Source organism: Carcharhinus amblyrhynchos, chromosome 7, assembly GCF_965287045.1.
Source record: "Carcharhinus amblyrhynchos chromosome 7, sCarAmb.v2.hapA, whole genome shotgun sequence".
Classification (NCBI taxonomy): Eukaryota; Metazoa; Chordata; class Chondrichthyes; order Carcharhiniformes; family Carcharhinidae; genus Carcharhinus; species Carcharhinus amblyrhynchos.
In genome coordinates, this window is record NC_137330.1 from 102,320,638 (window position 1) to 102,337,705 (window position 17,068).

The 17,068-nt window shown below is 42.1% G+C and overlaps 1 protein-coding gene across 10 annotated transcripts in view; it reads left to right on the forward strand.

Annotated features, from left to right (window-relative positions):
- The window catches only part of sobpa (sine oculis binding protein homolog (Drosophila) a), a 327,837-nt gene that overhangs the window by 88,995 nt on the left and 221,774 nt on the right, over positions 1-17,068 (forward strand). For 9 of the 10 annotated variants that reach the window (XR_013887035.1, XM_080192849.1, XM_080192848.1 and 6 more), the window contains exon 2: positions 8,757-8,895. The exons of the other annotated variant lie outside the window; for it this stretch is intronic. Coding sequence is in view for 8 of the 9 variants with exons in the window: in XM_080192849.1 (XP_080048975.1) it covers positions 8,757-8,895 (139 nt within the window). In the remaining variant the exon portion in view is untranslated. The remainder of the gene's footprint in view (positions 1-8,756; positions 8,896-17,068) is intronic. 10 annotated transcript variants of the gene reach the window in all.

Sequence of the window (17,068 nt, forward strand, 5' to 3'; positions counted from 1 at the left end):
ATCACTTCACACTTCCCTGCATTAAATTTCATCAACAACAGAAACAGAAAATGCTGGAAAATCTCAGCAGGTCTGACAGCATCTGCAGAGAGAGAATAGAGCCAATGTTTTGAGTCTGGATGACCCTTCATCAGAGCTGAAATCATTAGAAATTTCATCTGCCCATTCCACCAGTCTATATCCTTTTGAAATTTGACACTATTCTCCTTGCTGTTGACAATGCTTCTAAGTTTTTTGCATGGGGATCTAAACATGAATTAACCCTGACTCTGTTTTTCTTCACTCAAACAATTTCATTTCCGTGTCATTATTTTCCCTTTTATTCTGTAAGTTCTAACTTTGCTTTAGAGTCTGTTATGTGGCCTTTTATCAAATGATTTTTGGAAGTCCCCATAGACAACATTGGCAGATTCATTCTCATCAACCCTCTCTGCTATCTCATCACAAATCCCCAGGAAGTTATTTCAAGACAATTTTTCCTTAGTAAATGCATGCTGGATGTCCCTATATTCATGAAAATGACTCCTAATTTTGCCCCAAATTATCATTTCTATCGTTCCTGGTCAGTAACGTTAACCTATCTGCACAGCAACCTGTTCACTGTAGCTGAGTTTGGGTTCCACTAGGGTCACTCAGCACCTGACATCATTCATTTTTAGTTCAAATATGGATAAAAGAGCTGAATGCCAGAGGTGAGGTAAGAGTGACTGCCCTTGATACCAAAGCAACATTTGACCAAGCAAGACATAAGAAACCCCAGCAAAACTTGAGCTAACAGCAAGCAGGAGAAAAACATTCCACTCATTGGAGTTATATCTATAACATAAGAAAAGATGCTTGTAGTTACTGGAAGTCAATCACCACCACTACAGAACATTGCTGCAGCATTCCTCAGGGTGGTGTTCCAAGACCAATCATCTTCAGCTGCTACATCAATGATCTTCCTGCCACCATAAGATGGAAAGATGTCCAAAGATGTGCAGCTTAGGCGGATTGGCCATTTGAAATAGCACTTGGTGCCCGAAGATGTGTAGGTTTGGGGGATTAGCTGGGTAAATACGCAGGGTTACAGGCTTGGGGTCTGCCTGCCTAAGATGTCCTGTTGGAAAGTTGGTGCAAACTTGATGAGCCAAATGGGGTTCTATGCTAAGGTCAGGAGTGAGGATGCTCACAGATGATTGCATAATGTTCAGTACCATTCACAACTCCCCCAATATGAAGCAGTCCATGTCCAAATTCAGCAAGACCTGGACAACGTTCAGGCTTGGGCTGATAAGTGACAAGAAACATTTGTGCCATGTAAGTGCCAGACAAAGACCATCTTCAACAAGAGAGAATCCAACCATTGCCCAATGATATTCAATGGCATTACCACTGCTGATGCCTGGAAAACTATCATCTTCCTGCAGGTTACCATTAAACTGAACAGGACTAATGATATAAATACTCTTGAATGTAAGAGCAGGTCAGAAACTAGCAATTCTGCAGTGAGTGCTAAGCAACTGAAGGCACTGCTACCAATTGTGAAGCAATTATTCTTAGGGATTGTAATAACATGGCTTCACGTTATAAAGGGTTTATAATCAATAATATGTACAATCAAAGGTCTGACAGAACTGCTATTCACACCTATTCTCCTTCCTGAGGGTCCTTTCCATTCCAGGACGCACACCCTTGCATCCCATTGATTTGGCTTCCTGCACTGCCTCTCCATAGGGTCTGGCCTGATCATGTGGCTCTCAAGGATCACCCTCTTGAAGGGGAGGCACAAGAGTTCAAAATTAGTTGAGCATAGATATCATAGAGGGTTGTGTGGCTAAGTACATTGATCAAATGTCTACTGTTCTTCATTAGCTATAAATGGCTTTGGGACATTCTGATGTCATGATTGATGATATATAAATGCAAGAACTCCTTTCTTTAGTTACTCTATATCAAGTATTGGAGTAGAAGGATCAATTTTTGAATGGGCTATCTGGAAATTTTTAAGGTGCAAGTGGATACCAAGAGCTGGATATTAAGTTGAGGATGAGTTGGAAGCAGTTGGATTGCTTTAAGTCTGGGAAACTCGGAGGAATGGGTTTCCCTCAGGTCATATGGAATTGTGTGCAGAGGTGAGGGGTGGGGGTGGTTAAGAGGTTGAAGGTCTAGAAGATATCTGATGAGCTGGGCAGGATGCTGTGGGGCGATGGGAGGCCTTGTGAGGAAAATCATAACTATCCATGAGAGAAGATCAGGAAGATCTGGGCAAGGAGATGGGAAGAGTCAGTGGGCTGGTTGGACATTAAAGCAAGTGAAGTATAGCCATCAGATAATGTACAATAATTGCTTCATTGTCCAACAGTCCTCGCTGTTGTTTAGTAACCCCGTTTCCCAAGGAACATTCAGCTAACAATGGCTAAATTTAAATGGTTAATTGTGAGCCTCATCACAAGATTAGAATTGCCAAACCATTTCCTGGGAGCAGATTGTCTGCCTGCACTCATCCAACATCCACTGAAACTTGACCTGGACCTGTTCGGATTGCGAGTCAGATTTCTAACACTTCAACCTGACCCAAACAGCCCATTCTTGGGGATTAACATTTCCCACCGCTGCTCCCCAGCCCCACACAGTCTGCTGTTCAAAAATACAGTTTAGCTTCAGTGTCTCATAACATGAAGGCATTTAGTGCTGAGACGATTTGAATTCTTTATAACTTTTTTCCAATAACCAAGAGAATCCCACCCTTGATTTACTTTTACATTACACTTTACCTGATGAAGGAGCAGCGCTCCGAAAGCTCATGATTTCAACCTGCTGTCATTTTGACCTCTCATCTTGTCTACCCCAGTCCAACACCAGTTGGTTCCACGTTGTACTTTTATATTGCCCTCTGGCAGTAAAAGGCAATTCTATGCATCGCATTTTGTGTAATTTGTACATTTAAACCATTTAATTATCAAGTTTTATCTTCCATTTCCAGAAGCCAGATCAAAAGAAACTTGTTTTAAAACTGAGACAACAATGAAACCAAAATATTTAGCACCTGAAAATAATCAAAACAGTTTTGGAAGGAAATACTTTAAGAAAATAATGAGCATTTCAAATTATCTTCAAAAATGGTGTAGGACAATTTGATGCTGTCATTAGCTGTGTTATTATCTGATTCCCTGATGCTTTATCCCTGTGAAATAAACTTGAATTGTCTTGCCAAAAGCAGCTGAAGCCATTCTGTAGCCTCATGCGGCTCATTGGTATGGCGAATACATGAAATATTCCCTGTGCCAGAAGGAAAGTTGGGAAATTTGTCACATCAGGCTCACACTTGCACAACCTCCTGCTGGTTACCACCTACAGTCCTCTGTCAGCTGATGAATCAGTGCTTCTCCTGTTGTGTATCACACTGAGTAAGATTAACACATGCTCAGTTGCAGGCAGCCATTGTTGAACTAACTTGATTTACACTTCCCCCAGCAGGCAGACAACAAGAGAGGGCAATCTAACAAGATGTTCAGATCTTGTAATAAATTACACTTCCATTTGAAAACCACTTGAGGGGAGGGGGGCTGTGGTGGCAGGGAAGCATCAAGGATAACATGTGCATAGAATATACACCAGATGAAGAACTTCAATGTTTATCACCCAGCCTCGTGACTGAGCTGACCGAGTCCTGAAGGATATCTCTGTGATACTCAGCTTGTGAAGTGGAGATGCCGCGTTGGACTGGGGTAAGCACAGTACGAAGTCTCACAACACCAGTTTAAAGTCCAACAGGTTTATTTGGCAGCACAAGCTTTCGGAGTGTCACTACGGTTGTCAAATAGGAGGCAGAGAGTGGGGGTCAATGGGTGCTATTCGGATTGGCGGATGGTGACTAGTGGAGTGCCCCAGGGGTCGGTGCTGGGGCCTCAGCTACTTACCATTTATATAGATGATCTGGAGGAGGGAACCGAGTGTATGGTGTCGAAATTTGCTGATGACACCAAGATTGGTGGAAAGGCAAATTGCGCGGAGGGTGTGGAGAGTCTGCAGAAGGATCTAGATAGGCTGGGCGAATGGGCCAGGAACTGGCAAATGGAATTTAATGTTGGCAAGTGCGAGGTGGTCCACTTTGGTAAGAATAATGGTAGGAAGGATTATTACTTACGTGGAGAAAAACTGCAGCAGGCGACGGTGCAGAGGGACCTCGGGGTCCTTGTGCATGAGTCGCAAAAACCCAGCTTGCAGGTGCAGCAGGTGATCAGGAAGGCGAATGGGATGCTGGCCTTCATAGTGAGGGGGATTGAATATAAAAGTAGGGAGGTCTTGCTGAGGCTATATAGGGCATTGGTGAGGCCGCAGCTGGAGCACTGTGTGCAGTTTTGGGCGCCGTACTTACGCAAGGATATTTTGGCCTTGGACGGAGTGCAGAGGAGGTTTACTAGGCTGATGCCGGAGTTGAAGGGGTTGAGCTATGAGGAGAGGCTGAATAAACTAGGCTTGTACTCGTTAGAGTTTAGAAGAATGAGGGGAGATCTCATTGAGATGTATAAGATGATGAATGGGATGGATAGGATAGAGGTGGAGAGACTCTTCCCGCTCAGAAAGGACAGTAGGACTAGGGGGCACAGCCTCAAAATAAAGGGGGGGGGTGGTTTAGAACGGAGTTGAGGAAGAACTTCTTCACTCAAAGGGTGGTGAATCTCTGGAATTCTCTGCCCGTTGAAGTGGTGGAGGCTACCTCACTAAATATTTTTAAGACGCGGGTTGATGGGTTTTTGATAAGAGAGGGGATTAGGGGTTATGGGGAGAGGGCGGGAATGTGGAACTGAGCCACGACAGATCAGCCATGATCTTACTGAATGGCGGGGCAGGCTCAAAGGGCCAGATGGCCTACTCTTGCTCCTATTTCTTATGTTCTTCTTCAGGTGAGTGAAGAGTTGTGTTCACAAACAGGGCATACGTAGACAGAGAGTCAATTTACAAGATAATAGTTGGAATGCGAGTCTTTACAGGTAATCAAGTCTTAGAGGCACAGACAATGTGAGTGAAGAGCTTGCAGCAGGAGGTCAGTGATCCAACACAATGGACAATTTACTTTTGTCCTCACCTATCTCCCTGTTGCTGATGTCTTTGTAATTGAGTTGATCCTTTAGTTGGCATGCAGGTCTTTGGGGAACAAAGGATTCTCATGAAGGTGCAGTGCTTCTTATCGACGAGTATCCAGGATATTAGTTCCCTGGTAGAATTGGAAGCTGGAACATTAGCTGCCTGAGAAGACTTTCAGCTATGATGGTTCACCTGTTTCACATGTTTCTGGTGTTTCAGAGGTTCCTTTGCTGGATCTGATTTCTTCAGGATATTTTATACTGTAGTCCCTGAAAGTTAGTTTCAGCCACATGACTACAGGGTTACAACTTCCATGTTCCAGTTCACCATGATGCAATAGCAGCTGACAATGATTGTTTCTGCTTCAACATGAGTTCATATATTCTCCTTTGTTCAATATTAGCACGCTGAGACCGACAGTCTGAAGATTTCATATTCCTCAAAGGCTGGTTCATCCTTAAACCATAAGATGTTTAAATCTCACAGGTGGCTGCAAAATATCCTTATTCAGGTCCATGTTGAATGTAATAACTTCAAAGGTGATTGGTTGTTACTTCAAGTTATGAAGGGTTTATCATCTATTAAATATGTACTAATGATGTACATATATAAACAAGAATATCTACACAACTATGATACATGTCTAGTCTCTCTTCTCCATGGCTCTAACTAAGGTTCCTCCCTGACCTGAGACATATATTTGTACAAAGAACACAAAAGATTAACATGCAAGTACGGCAAGCAATTCAAAAAGCAAATGGCAAATTAGCCTTTATTGCAAAGAGGTTATAGTAAAAAATAATTAAGCCTTGGTATAATTGCATGTGGATTTGGTGAGCCCGCACCTGGAATACTGGTATCCATATCTAAAGAAAGATATATTAGCATTAGAGGTAGTACAGCAAAGGTTCACCAGTTTGGTCCCTGACATGAGAGGATTATCCTATGATGACAGGCCCTGTCAACTGGATCAATATTTTCTGAAGAATGCCAGTGCCACCCTAATCATAAGATTTCAAAGTGTCTCATGATTTGAGTGAGGTTCCCTTCATGATTGAGGCCAGTTGAAATATGTTTCCGGGTTGAGACGGAGAGGAATCCAACCATTTGGTGGGTAATTGTGCCCTCAAATTTAAAAAGCATCAGGCTATGTATTTTGAAGTAGAAATATTTGACAGCTGCCATAGTGGAGTAGATTATCATAAGAGCAATTAAGGGACCTTCAAATAAACCCAGTGGCACTGGGGTTAATTGAGTTTTCACCCCTCCTTTGTATTGCACTGGATAAATGATCTGTCACAGCAAATACCGGCTGTTGCTGAACTGAGTGAGTTGGTTTATTGCTGGAAACACACTTGCGGTCCATTACATTTGTGATGCTGTCGTAAACACTTGGGCTAGGTGATATGATTAATCTGATATGATTGTCCAAATATATGGGATGAAATGAAATATCAGGACAAAAGCTCACACCTTTTTCTATTAGCTGATACCTGGGGATGTATTGGTTTAAGTACCAGAATGCTGTGGCTTAGCGCTTTAACGTACTGTTTTCATGCAGGCAAATTAATCTCTAAAAAAGTTAATTTAGTTGGATCTCTTGCCTGTTTTCGTGTTCTCTGCCAGAACTCCATGGAGACAGTGGGAACAAGCTGCTGTGTTTGGCGGCAGCATTTCCTACCCATGCACACAAGCCGGAAAAAAGATTCTGTTTTTGTAATGTGGATGAAAATCTGAGCCACGCAAAAATATTGATATTTGCTTTTATGTAGTGTTTTACCATTTTTAATTAACTCAAAGCACTTTACACAGTAGCTGTGACACGCATACACACAAGGGGTATTTTTACCATTGTTTGGTGTTCGTCTGTGCTTACAGTAAAATTGCTGGCGAATCTTTTGTCTGGGTGAATCTTGGGGGATTAGCAGTTAGGATGTGTGTTGTAAAGGAACATGGAAAGAGTAGGGTGGAGGGGTGAAGCAAGGATTTGGTGAAGGAAATCTGGGGTGGATTCTGGTAAGGAATAGAAATGATTAGTTTCTAAGATCTTTGAGCACCCTGAGATTTAACATTTGACATGTTAAGACAAATATAAACATTAAGACCCAAATCTCTAAACAGGTAGTTACACATCCATAAATGATTTGTTTTTTTAAAATTAAAACTGGATGTTTTATTTTTAGCCTGTTTCTCTTGTTACACAGATGAGTGGAATATATTGTTCTCCCAGTGGCCTGGCCAAGATTCCTTCCTTGGCCAATACCTTCAAAAACAAGTTAACTAGGCATTTGCCAGACTTGTTTTTGGAACGTAGATGTATGCAAATTGTTACATAACACCAATAACTACACTTGTAAAGTAATTTGGTTAATTGTGAAGAGGTTTTGCGATTTCTGAACATGTAATAAAATGCTACGTAAATGCACATCTTTTCCCGTCTTCCTCCCTGTTCTGTTTTCTGAAAATCAGATGGCCTTTCTCAGTTCTGCTTTGTAATGTGTTAAAAACCGATTTGTGAAGTGTGAAAATATGTATGCTGTATTTTTAAGTGTTTTCATTTTAAAATAAATGGACATTGGATTTGAATAGTGATATGAGTGCACATAATGGAAGTGAAATAAAATGTTATCCACATTAATGCTAATTTTATTTTATGTTTATTAAAGTCATATGTTAGCTTTCCAGCCAACATGACAATTGTATCACAACACCAACAAGAGATTTATTAGAATAAAATTCCCGTCAGTCTTTCCGTCTTGCACTCATCAGGGTAATGCGCAAGAAATTACTAATAGTAACGGGGGAACAATAATTTATCTTGCATGAGAAGAGAGTGCTGATTGGTTGGCAAATGAACTCTGGTGCAGGAGTTGCCATTGCATGAAACAGCATGAAACATGCTGAAACATGTTAACTACTGAAACAGCATGAAACAGTTAACTGTTCAGCTTTGTTTCATTTCAAAAGCTGGGCAGTTAACTGTTCCATGCTTCATTATCCATGGCAATGACTCCACCAATCAGAGTTCACTTGCCAACCAATCTGCATTCTCTTCTCTTGCAGTATGAATTGTTATTCTCTTATTACTGCTGGTAATTGCTGTTGAGCATCACTGAGATTTGAATTATCTATAATGACCTTTTTCTAAAAAAAAGTATGAAAATAAAGCTTGCATTTCAAGCTGATATATGGCATGGTGGCACAGTGTTTAGCATTACTGCTTCACAGTGCCAAGAACCCAGACTTGATTCCGGCCTTGGGTCACTGTGCAGAATCTGCACATTCTCTCTGTATCTGCATGGGTTTCCTCCAGTTTCCTCCCACAGTCTGAAAGATGTGATAGTTAGGTGCATTGACCATGCTAAATTCTCCCTCACTGTACCTGAACAAACGCCGGAGTGTGGTGACTAGGGGATTTTCACAGTAACTTCATTGCAGCATCAGTGTAAGCCTACTTCTGAACTAATAAATAAACTTTAAACCGAATTTTTTTAAATGGCTGAGACAGTCAGTTTGAGCTTTGAACACATCAAGTTTTGTATTTGACTTACCATCAGCACGGTGGGCAGAAGATGGGTCAAAGTATCTTGTGAACGGATTTGACAGAGAGTGAGGTTCTATTAATGCTCTTATCTGCCAGAATGATTATTCATTGCTTACACCAATATTTAATTATTTTCTGTCAGAATTTTGCAGAAAACACCATGAATGAACTCCTTGGCTGGTATGGCTATGATAAGGTGGAATTAAAAGAGGGGGAAGACATTGAGATTAAGAACTACCCTGTGGATGTTGAGGGCCGCCAACATGTTTCTGTGTTGAAAGGTAAAGAAAGCCTCTGTCTTGCATTATGTACGCTTTGTTCATCTTATATTGCATGTATTGGTTGACTGTTGACAGAAACTCTCGAGCTGTCGCTTGCCGTCTTTATGCAAAATTCACATATTTTATTGTCTCTCGAAGGATAAGTGCTTGCTTCGGATCTTTATCTGGAAGTTTATTTTTACTTCAATTGTAGCTTTAGTTCAACAGGAGACCTGGAATTTTTTAAGTGTTATTTCGTCTATAAACCTCAGATGATCTTAATCCTCATTATTAGTTGTGTCGTTTGTCTCCCAATTCTGCTTATATTATTTACACAGATAAAAGCAAAATACTGCGGATGCTGGAATCTGAAACAAAAGCAGAAAATGCTGAAAAAACTCAGCCAGTCTGAAAGTATCTGTGGGGAGAGAATAGAGCAAATGTTTCAAGTCTGGATGATACGTTGGCACTATTCTCTCTCCACAAATGCTGTCAGACCTGCTCAGTACTGCTGTTGTTGTGCAGTACGATATCAAATATCTTTTGGAAGTCCATGTACACCCAGCAACAAATGTAACATCATTGCCCTCATCAACTGTCTGAGTTTCCTCACCACAAAAAAATCAAGCAATTTGGTCAAACAAGAGTTGCCCTAACAAATCATTAATTAACCCGCATTTGCACATTTTGTCCTGAACTGTTGTTTCTATAATCTTCCCCACCATGAAGGGTAAGTTTGATTTCTTCTTCCCAAGTAGGGATTGAGGGATAATTTGAATGTATGAATTGATCGCTTGATTTGTGCCAGTGGGTCATGCCTTAATGGCCATTCCCTGTTCTTAAAAAAAAAAGAAAATCTGTTTTATACCTATTCGGCTTGGATCTTCCATGGAGTTGCAACAATCTTCAGACTGTCTCTCCACTCGAACTTTTCCCCACCTCGACACTGCTCCACATTTCTTGTTGGGTCTTCCAAAACTGGCTCCTCCAAAAATGCAGTGACCTTTGAGGAGCTCCATTCACAACGTTGTAGTGTTAAAGGGTATTTGAGACATCCCATCCATTTTATAGCATGAGTTACCTTATGGTAAGTTTAAATGCCCAGTGTGAATTTTAGTGAATGGTTGAGTGGATGAATAGATAGGGTGGTAGGTGGATGAGGTAGGTCAGTAGGGTGTATGAGGTAAGTGGTTAGATAGCAGATAGGCGTGGTGGTAGTCGGATCTAGGGCTAATCAGGTCAGGTCAGGTTAGGTTGGGAGGGGAAGGGGATGGGGAGTAGTCAGGTCTGGTCAGGGCGGGTAGTCAGGTTGGATTAGGGATAGTTGGAGGGGAGCTGGAGGGGTCAGGGGTTGGGAGGGCAGTGGGAACAGTTTGTAGTTAACCAGAATTGTGTGGGATTATTCAATCTAAGATTTTTTGATTAACTATTCAGGTAAATGCCACAGAATTGCCCAATATCCCTGACTCTAATCCAGACATTTTTGTGTGTGTGTGTGTGTGTGTGTGGTGGTGGTGGTGGTGGTGGTGGTGGTGGTGGTGGTGGTGGTGGTGGTGGTGGGGGGCGGGGGGGGGGGGGGGGGGGTGGGGTGGGAGGTGGGGAGGGTGGGGGGGGTGGGGAGGGTAGAGGTGGTGGGGGGGGTGGGGAGGGTAGAGGTGGTTGGGGGTCACAGTTTCAGAGAGCAGAGAAATTGCCTTTTTGAAGTTCAAACCTGCCAGGCAATTTCCATGGGATTCCCGCAGGGTCCCGAAGTGCATCTTGCGCTGCAGTCTGATCTTTGACTGAAGATGTTCATTCACCAGTTTAGGGAAAACACAACTCATTTAGTTACATGTTAAATTGTGTAGAGGATTACAGCCTTGTGGTTGAAATCAGTTCCTGAGATGACTCCGAGTCCAGAAGCCTGCACTTACCAGGGTGATCCCCACTCCAGCTCCCTGATTGGTCTCCCCAGATCAGCTGACCCTTATTCTGCAGATCGACCCTTAAAGGGACACTGACAGTCAGAGACTGGAAGATCTGGGCCACTGTCTCAATACCTGTTGGACTGTGACTGTTCGTAAAGAACCAGCATTCAGTGTGGTTCCATCTACTCAGGGCATGGTTTTTACTATTCCAAATGTTGCTTGTCTTAATTACCACAGACAATGTGCAGCTCATTTGCAGCCATTATATTTTAACACGGATGTTTAATTTGTTGTTTTACTACATCTCCCAGGATTATTCTGTGGATTAACGTATTGGTCTTTGTCATGAGTTTAGGTTTCTTTTAGAAAATGTTGTCATTGTGTCGGGGGGTTTTAAGAAGGACATATGAAGAGGAAAGCATGTAGCATCTTTAGACAAGAGCAGAGGATGCCAGAAAAATTCGTAGAATGCCTACTGTGCAGAACGAGGCCATTTGGCCCAATGGGTCTGCAACGACTTTCTGAAAGAGCATCCCACCCAAGCCTGCCCTACTGCTGTATCCCCACGCCATGGCCTGTCCACTTATCCTGCACACCTTTGGACTGGGGGAAGAAACCAGAGCATCTGGTAGAAACCCATGCAGACACGAGGAGAATGCACAAACTCCGCACAGACAGAGACCCAAGGCCAGAATTGAACCCGGGTATCTGGCACTGTGAGGCAGCAATGCTAACCGCTGTGCCACCGAGACATCCAGCTTCCCCCAGTATCTATCAGGAGAGAAGCACAGTCAACATTGAGTTCTTCGACTCCTCATCAGAACTAGCACCTTTAGAGTTTGTCTTTTTGTAAAACCCATCTACATGTCTGAGTAAGTGGAAGCCGCAGCAGCTGGCATATCTAAGGCCTTGAATGCTGTTGCAATATGATTTTCAGCTTGTTAATGAAACTTTGGTGAAAGCTTTATGCATATTAATTGTACCAATTAACCGTTTTGCCATTACAAATCCAATAAGGTGCCATGCCGGATGATGCATCTTTCAGTTCTGTTTGATCTAATGAATCACTTCAGGTACTCCGCAGTCACTAATGATCTACTAATAGGCTTCGAAAGAAATGCAGTTGTCAAGAATCCTGCTGTGCAGCTCTTAAGTTTATAAGCAGAGTTCCAATTCTCCCTTGTTGCTAATTATCTGTTCTTCATCTTGTGGTAGCCGTAAGATTATGGACAGAACGATACACAAAATGTTGAGTCTACCTTGCTTCTGCCACTATATAGATGTCAAACTCTGTTAAAGATTCAAAGAGATTAATATGCAGCTTGAAAATTGATAAGTAATTGTGACTGTTTTTCCAGTGGCCTCAGCAGTCATAAATTGCTATGGTTAACAATATGTGCATGCTTAGGTGAATCTTCCACTCAGATCAGGTTACCAGTGGGAAGGCAGTTTGAGTTTTGACTGACAGAGGCAGGAGGAAGTGACACTGGCACAGTGGTCAGCACTGCTGCCTCAAAGCTCCAGGGACTTGGGTTCAATTCCAGCCCTGGCTGACTGTGTAGAGTTTGCATGTTCTCCCTGTGTGTGTGGGTTTCCTCCAGGTACTCTGGTTTCCCCCCACAGTCCAAAGATGTGCAGGTTAGGTTGATTGGCCATGCTAAATTGCCCCTTAGTGTCCCAGAGTGTATAGGTTGGATGGATTAGCCATGGGAAATGCATGGGGTTGTGGATGGGGGGGTCTTGATAAGAGACTCTGTCAGAGAGTTGGTGCAGATTTGATGGCCCGATAGGCTTCTTCTGCACTGTAGAGATTCTATGAATATTTTATCTGGCACTGGACTGCTTCCTAGCTGGGGTGGGCACGAGGGCACAGATCAGCTCACAATGGGTGAAAATCAGGTGGGACTTCATTTCCCAGTTTCCAGGTAAGTGGCGGGGATGGGATTTTGGAAGGGTCTCACAAGGTTTAGAGTGAACTGGGGTGGCAGTTGGGCAGTTCTGGAGTTGGGGAGACTGGGCCTTTCCTTATGGGACCCAGATGAACAATACTGCCCTGCAAGGCCCTGCAAAGAAAGATTTAGATTATTCCTTCTGGAAACCATCAGCTGATGACTTTGTTCTCTCAGACCCAGTTAGAATTACTTTAACATAACACAGTGAGGCTCCTGCTTTAGGCAGATGCCTTATTCGCCTGTGCTGCTACATCACAAATTGTCACCATCTAAGCATTTATGTGACCTTCTTGTTTTTAACTTTCTACCTGGTCAGTTGACAGCTCGAGTTAAAAATCAACTAAATGCATGGACCAGGTTACGCATCACCTCCAAGACCATTCAAGCAGCAGAGATTCACAGTGTATAAAGCTGATTCATTTTCAAAATAGCTGTAAATATGTAACATTTACTCTTCCAGACACGATTCTTCAAGAAGCCTAAAAACAAAGTAAAATTACTATTTAAAAAAAACCTGTAACCTCAGTGGGAGGTGTGATGTTTATTTATTAGTCACATGTAGGCTTACATTAAAACTGCAGTGAAGTTACTGTGAAAATCCCCTAGATAAAACAAGTAAATTAGAAAGGAAAGATAAAACAAGTAAGTTAGGAATGAAAGCTTTAATTGTGAATTACGTGCAACTCATATAAAACAGAGCTTTTGAACGAACTGTTGAACATTTGCGTCTGATTTTGTTTGATGCAGCTTATGTCTCAATCTGGGTGATAGAATTGATGTGCTGTAGTATCATCTGATTTTAGCAATGAGAAAAGATGTTTTTGAAATTGTGCATAGCAACAGCTGTGTGATCACTCACAGCAGGCACACGCTTGGATCTATGCTGTGACATTGAGTGGCTTAGAAACAGAAGGATATGCTACATTGTGCCTCTGCAGCTGGTGATCTGTCTAACAATTGAGTTGTGAATCAGCAACCGATCCTTTGCTACTGTTTGAGGTTTGAGTGAAGTTGTGGTTTTGTGGAGAAGAATCTCAGTGGGACCACCAAAAATGACAGAATGTTACAATAATAAGATTGCACCCATGATCTCGTTGGAGTAAAAGCATGTTTCATCCTCCTTTGTTTAATTTCTGCCCCTCAATTGCTTTTGCAGAACAGGAATAAAAGTGACATTTTCCCATCCAACAATGATGAACTCAGATAGTGTCATGTGCATGACTTTCAAATCCTTGACTATTGGTTACCTTCTCTATCATCCAACTGCCGCTGTTGGACTAGGAAAGTAAATAGTGGGCTTGATGGGAACTGGTTGTTCTGCCTCAACTTGATGGCCGAGATTGTGTTCAGCTGCTTGGGAGCAGAAAGATTTACTGAGAGCTGAAAAGGCCCTCTACCACACTGACTGCGTTCAGCGTATGAAAAGCCCTGAGGTGGTCAGGATATAAGCAAAATGAGGATGTCAAGAGGCAAACTAAATTAGTGACTATTCTCAGGGAGTGATACTGGAGGAAGTGAGGCTGGGGAGTCAGTGGACAGGACCTCCTACTGTGGTTGACAGACGTTGAACTATGCTGGAAAGAGAACAGCTGACAAAAGACTGTTGCCAAGGTTGCTGCTATCCAGCTTGTTTTGTCAGGCGTGCCTGAATGAATGAGTTGGCAGGACTTCCGCTACATGGTCCAAGTCAGCTGATATCTATTTAAATATATTGAGAATTTTCTCCGAGAACTAAGAATACCAGAGCCAGAACATCTTAAGGCTTTTAATTGCTCTCGGCATAATTTCATCTAATGTTTGCTTATCAGCAATTAAACTTCTTCAAAGGGCATATAGCTGCTGTTGAGCTGAAGAATAAAATGTTATAACGTTCCTGTTGATTTAGCTAAGTGCAGTCTCTGCCTCTCCGTAAATCGGTTAGAAGATTTGTCGGTTATATTATAAAACAATTCAACTGCACATAATTTTTTCTGTCCCATCACATCACACTTCCTATGTTATTTTACTGGAGCTTTGAAAGCCTCTTCAGTTTCTACACCCAACACCTCTTTCACAAAGAACAGCATTCACCATGAGCCATGTCACAGAGCATCTGTCAGTCACCTATTTAATAACCCTGTAAATGGCAATATTGCTGTGTTCTTGGCTGTGCTGGGTATTGCATGTAAGTTCCTGAAGTGGTTAATTGTTGTTTTGTAGATAGCTAACAAATAAAGTAGAAATGCATTGAACACTTTAAACATCAAAGAGAGAGTTTCCCAGTCTGATGATTGTGTCATTGTTGCTTCAACTATTCAAAGTGAAAAAAATCTTTTTATTGACACATCCTAATGTTTGAATTATCTGGATTTTAGTTGGTTTGTTCCAATTGAAAGTTTTAAAAAGTGAAATCCTGTCCAATAGTTTTCTTTCCATTGGGAAGTATTCCTTTCTCTTTCAAATGTTATTGGTCTCTCCTGGGACTGTGACAAATTGGGAACTCATTTGCAGTCTCAAAGGTGAGATGGGAAAATGGGTAATCTTGAATTTCCCAGATTAACATGGCTACCTTTAATGTTCAGACCTATCTAGAGAGAACAAAATTATCTCTTGGTGCCTTGGGACAGTTAACAAAAGTTAATTTGAAAGCTGTGGCAGAGGAATTAAAGGTACGTGGCCCCTTGGATACAGGACCAACTGACATTATGGACAAAGACAGACAAACTCTCAAATTATCATGCAACAATCTCCTTTATTGCACTTTACCAAGTTACGAAAAATATCAAAGCTCGACTCCAAAAGATATCAAAACTTTGTTACACACTAAGGGTGGGATTTTCCAGCCCCGCTCATCCAAAGGCCAGAAAATCCTGCCCGAGGTCAGTAGACCTTTGCACGGTCCATGTCCCGCATGATATGATTTCCGTGGCGGGCGGGATGGGAGAATTCTGCCAAAAGTATCTAACCTCTGACCTACTTTGTTGTGTACAAAGTATCAAAAAGGTATTAAAACTTCATAAAAATATGACTTGGACTTTGATACTACCCATGATGAGGCAAGGTGATCAACCTTCCTCCTGATGGATTTTGTTCTGATGTCTCTGAATCCCAAGCCCAGAGTATTGCTGTTTCTTCTGCGGTGGTTGGTCCCAGGTTACTCTTCCTGAAATCCCTTTGCTGCTTCTTATTACAGCAAGCCTGCTGGGACTGATGTCATGTATTCACAGTGAGAAGTCTCAGAACACCAGGTTAAAGTCCAACAGCTTATTTGTAGTCATGAACTTTCGGAGTGCTGCTCCTTCATCAGATCAGTATCCATTCACCTGATGAAGGAACAGCACTCCGAAAGCTCGTGATTCCATGTAAACCTGTTGGACTTTAACCTGGTGTTGTGAGACTTCTTACTGTGTCCACCCCAGTCCAATGCTGGCATCTCCACGCCACAGGATGGACAATAAAAATCAATGTCTTCACAAATGCTCGGGGCGTGCTAGTTTTCTCAGGAGCGTGACACACAGCGTTCAATCACTGTATGTCCAAGGCATAGCACAGCCACTGTCCAACCAACACCTGTGTGATCAGCTCCACCGCCTGTTTTTCACTACCCATCCTGTTCTTTGCTGATACTGATTTAGCCATTTTTTAAATCATCAGGCTTTGCTAGTGTCTTTATGATACCCATCAGGCTACAGGTAGCCTTGAAATTAAGAGCTGAGAAAGCAGGGATATTGCAGTGGTGGCTCAGCACCTGAAGCTGAGGAAGAAAAGGGAAGTTTTACTAATATCGGGTCGAATTAGTAAAAATTGAGTTAGAAAAAGTGAATGAAATCGGAAAACGAAATTAATTATCAAAAGCAGGAAAGAGAATTGAAAAGAATCTTGAATTCAAAAGACAAAGAAGTGAAGGAAAATGCGAAAGCTTGAATTAGGTTTGGAAAAGGCTCAAAGCATGTGCATTGGGGGGGAAAAGTGAGGAAAGCACAGAGACAAGAACATGTATTTTTTATTTTGCAAAGAATATTTACTTTATACCTATATTTAATGCCATTTGTGAACATAAGAACTAGGAGCAGGAGTAGGCCGTCTGGCCCCTGGAGCCAGCTTCGCCATTCAATAAGATCATGGCTAATCTTTTTGTGGACTCAGCTCCGCTTACTCGCCCGCCCACCATAAGTGAAAGTTGCTACAAAACTGAAGTGGCCTAAAGAAAATGGTACTATATCCTTGCAGAGTGTTTTTGTAGGATAGTTTTGGAGATGTATTAATCTCTTTCAGAAGAGCAATCAGGTTACTATGATAGAGTAAAGAATGCTGTTCTCAATGCCTATGAATTAGTACCAGAAGCTGACAGAAATT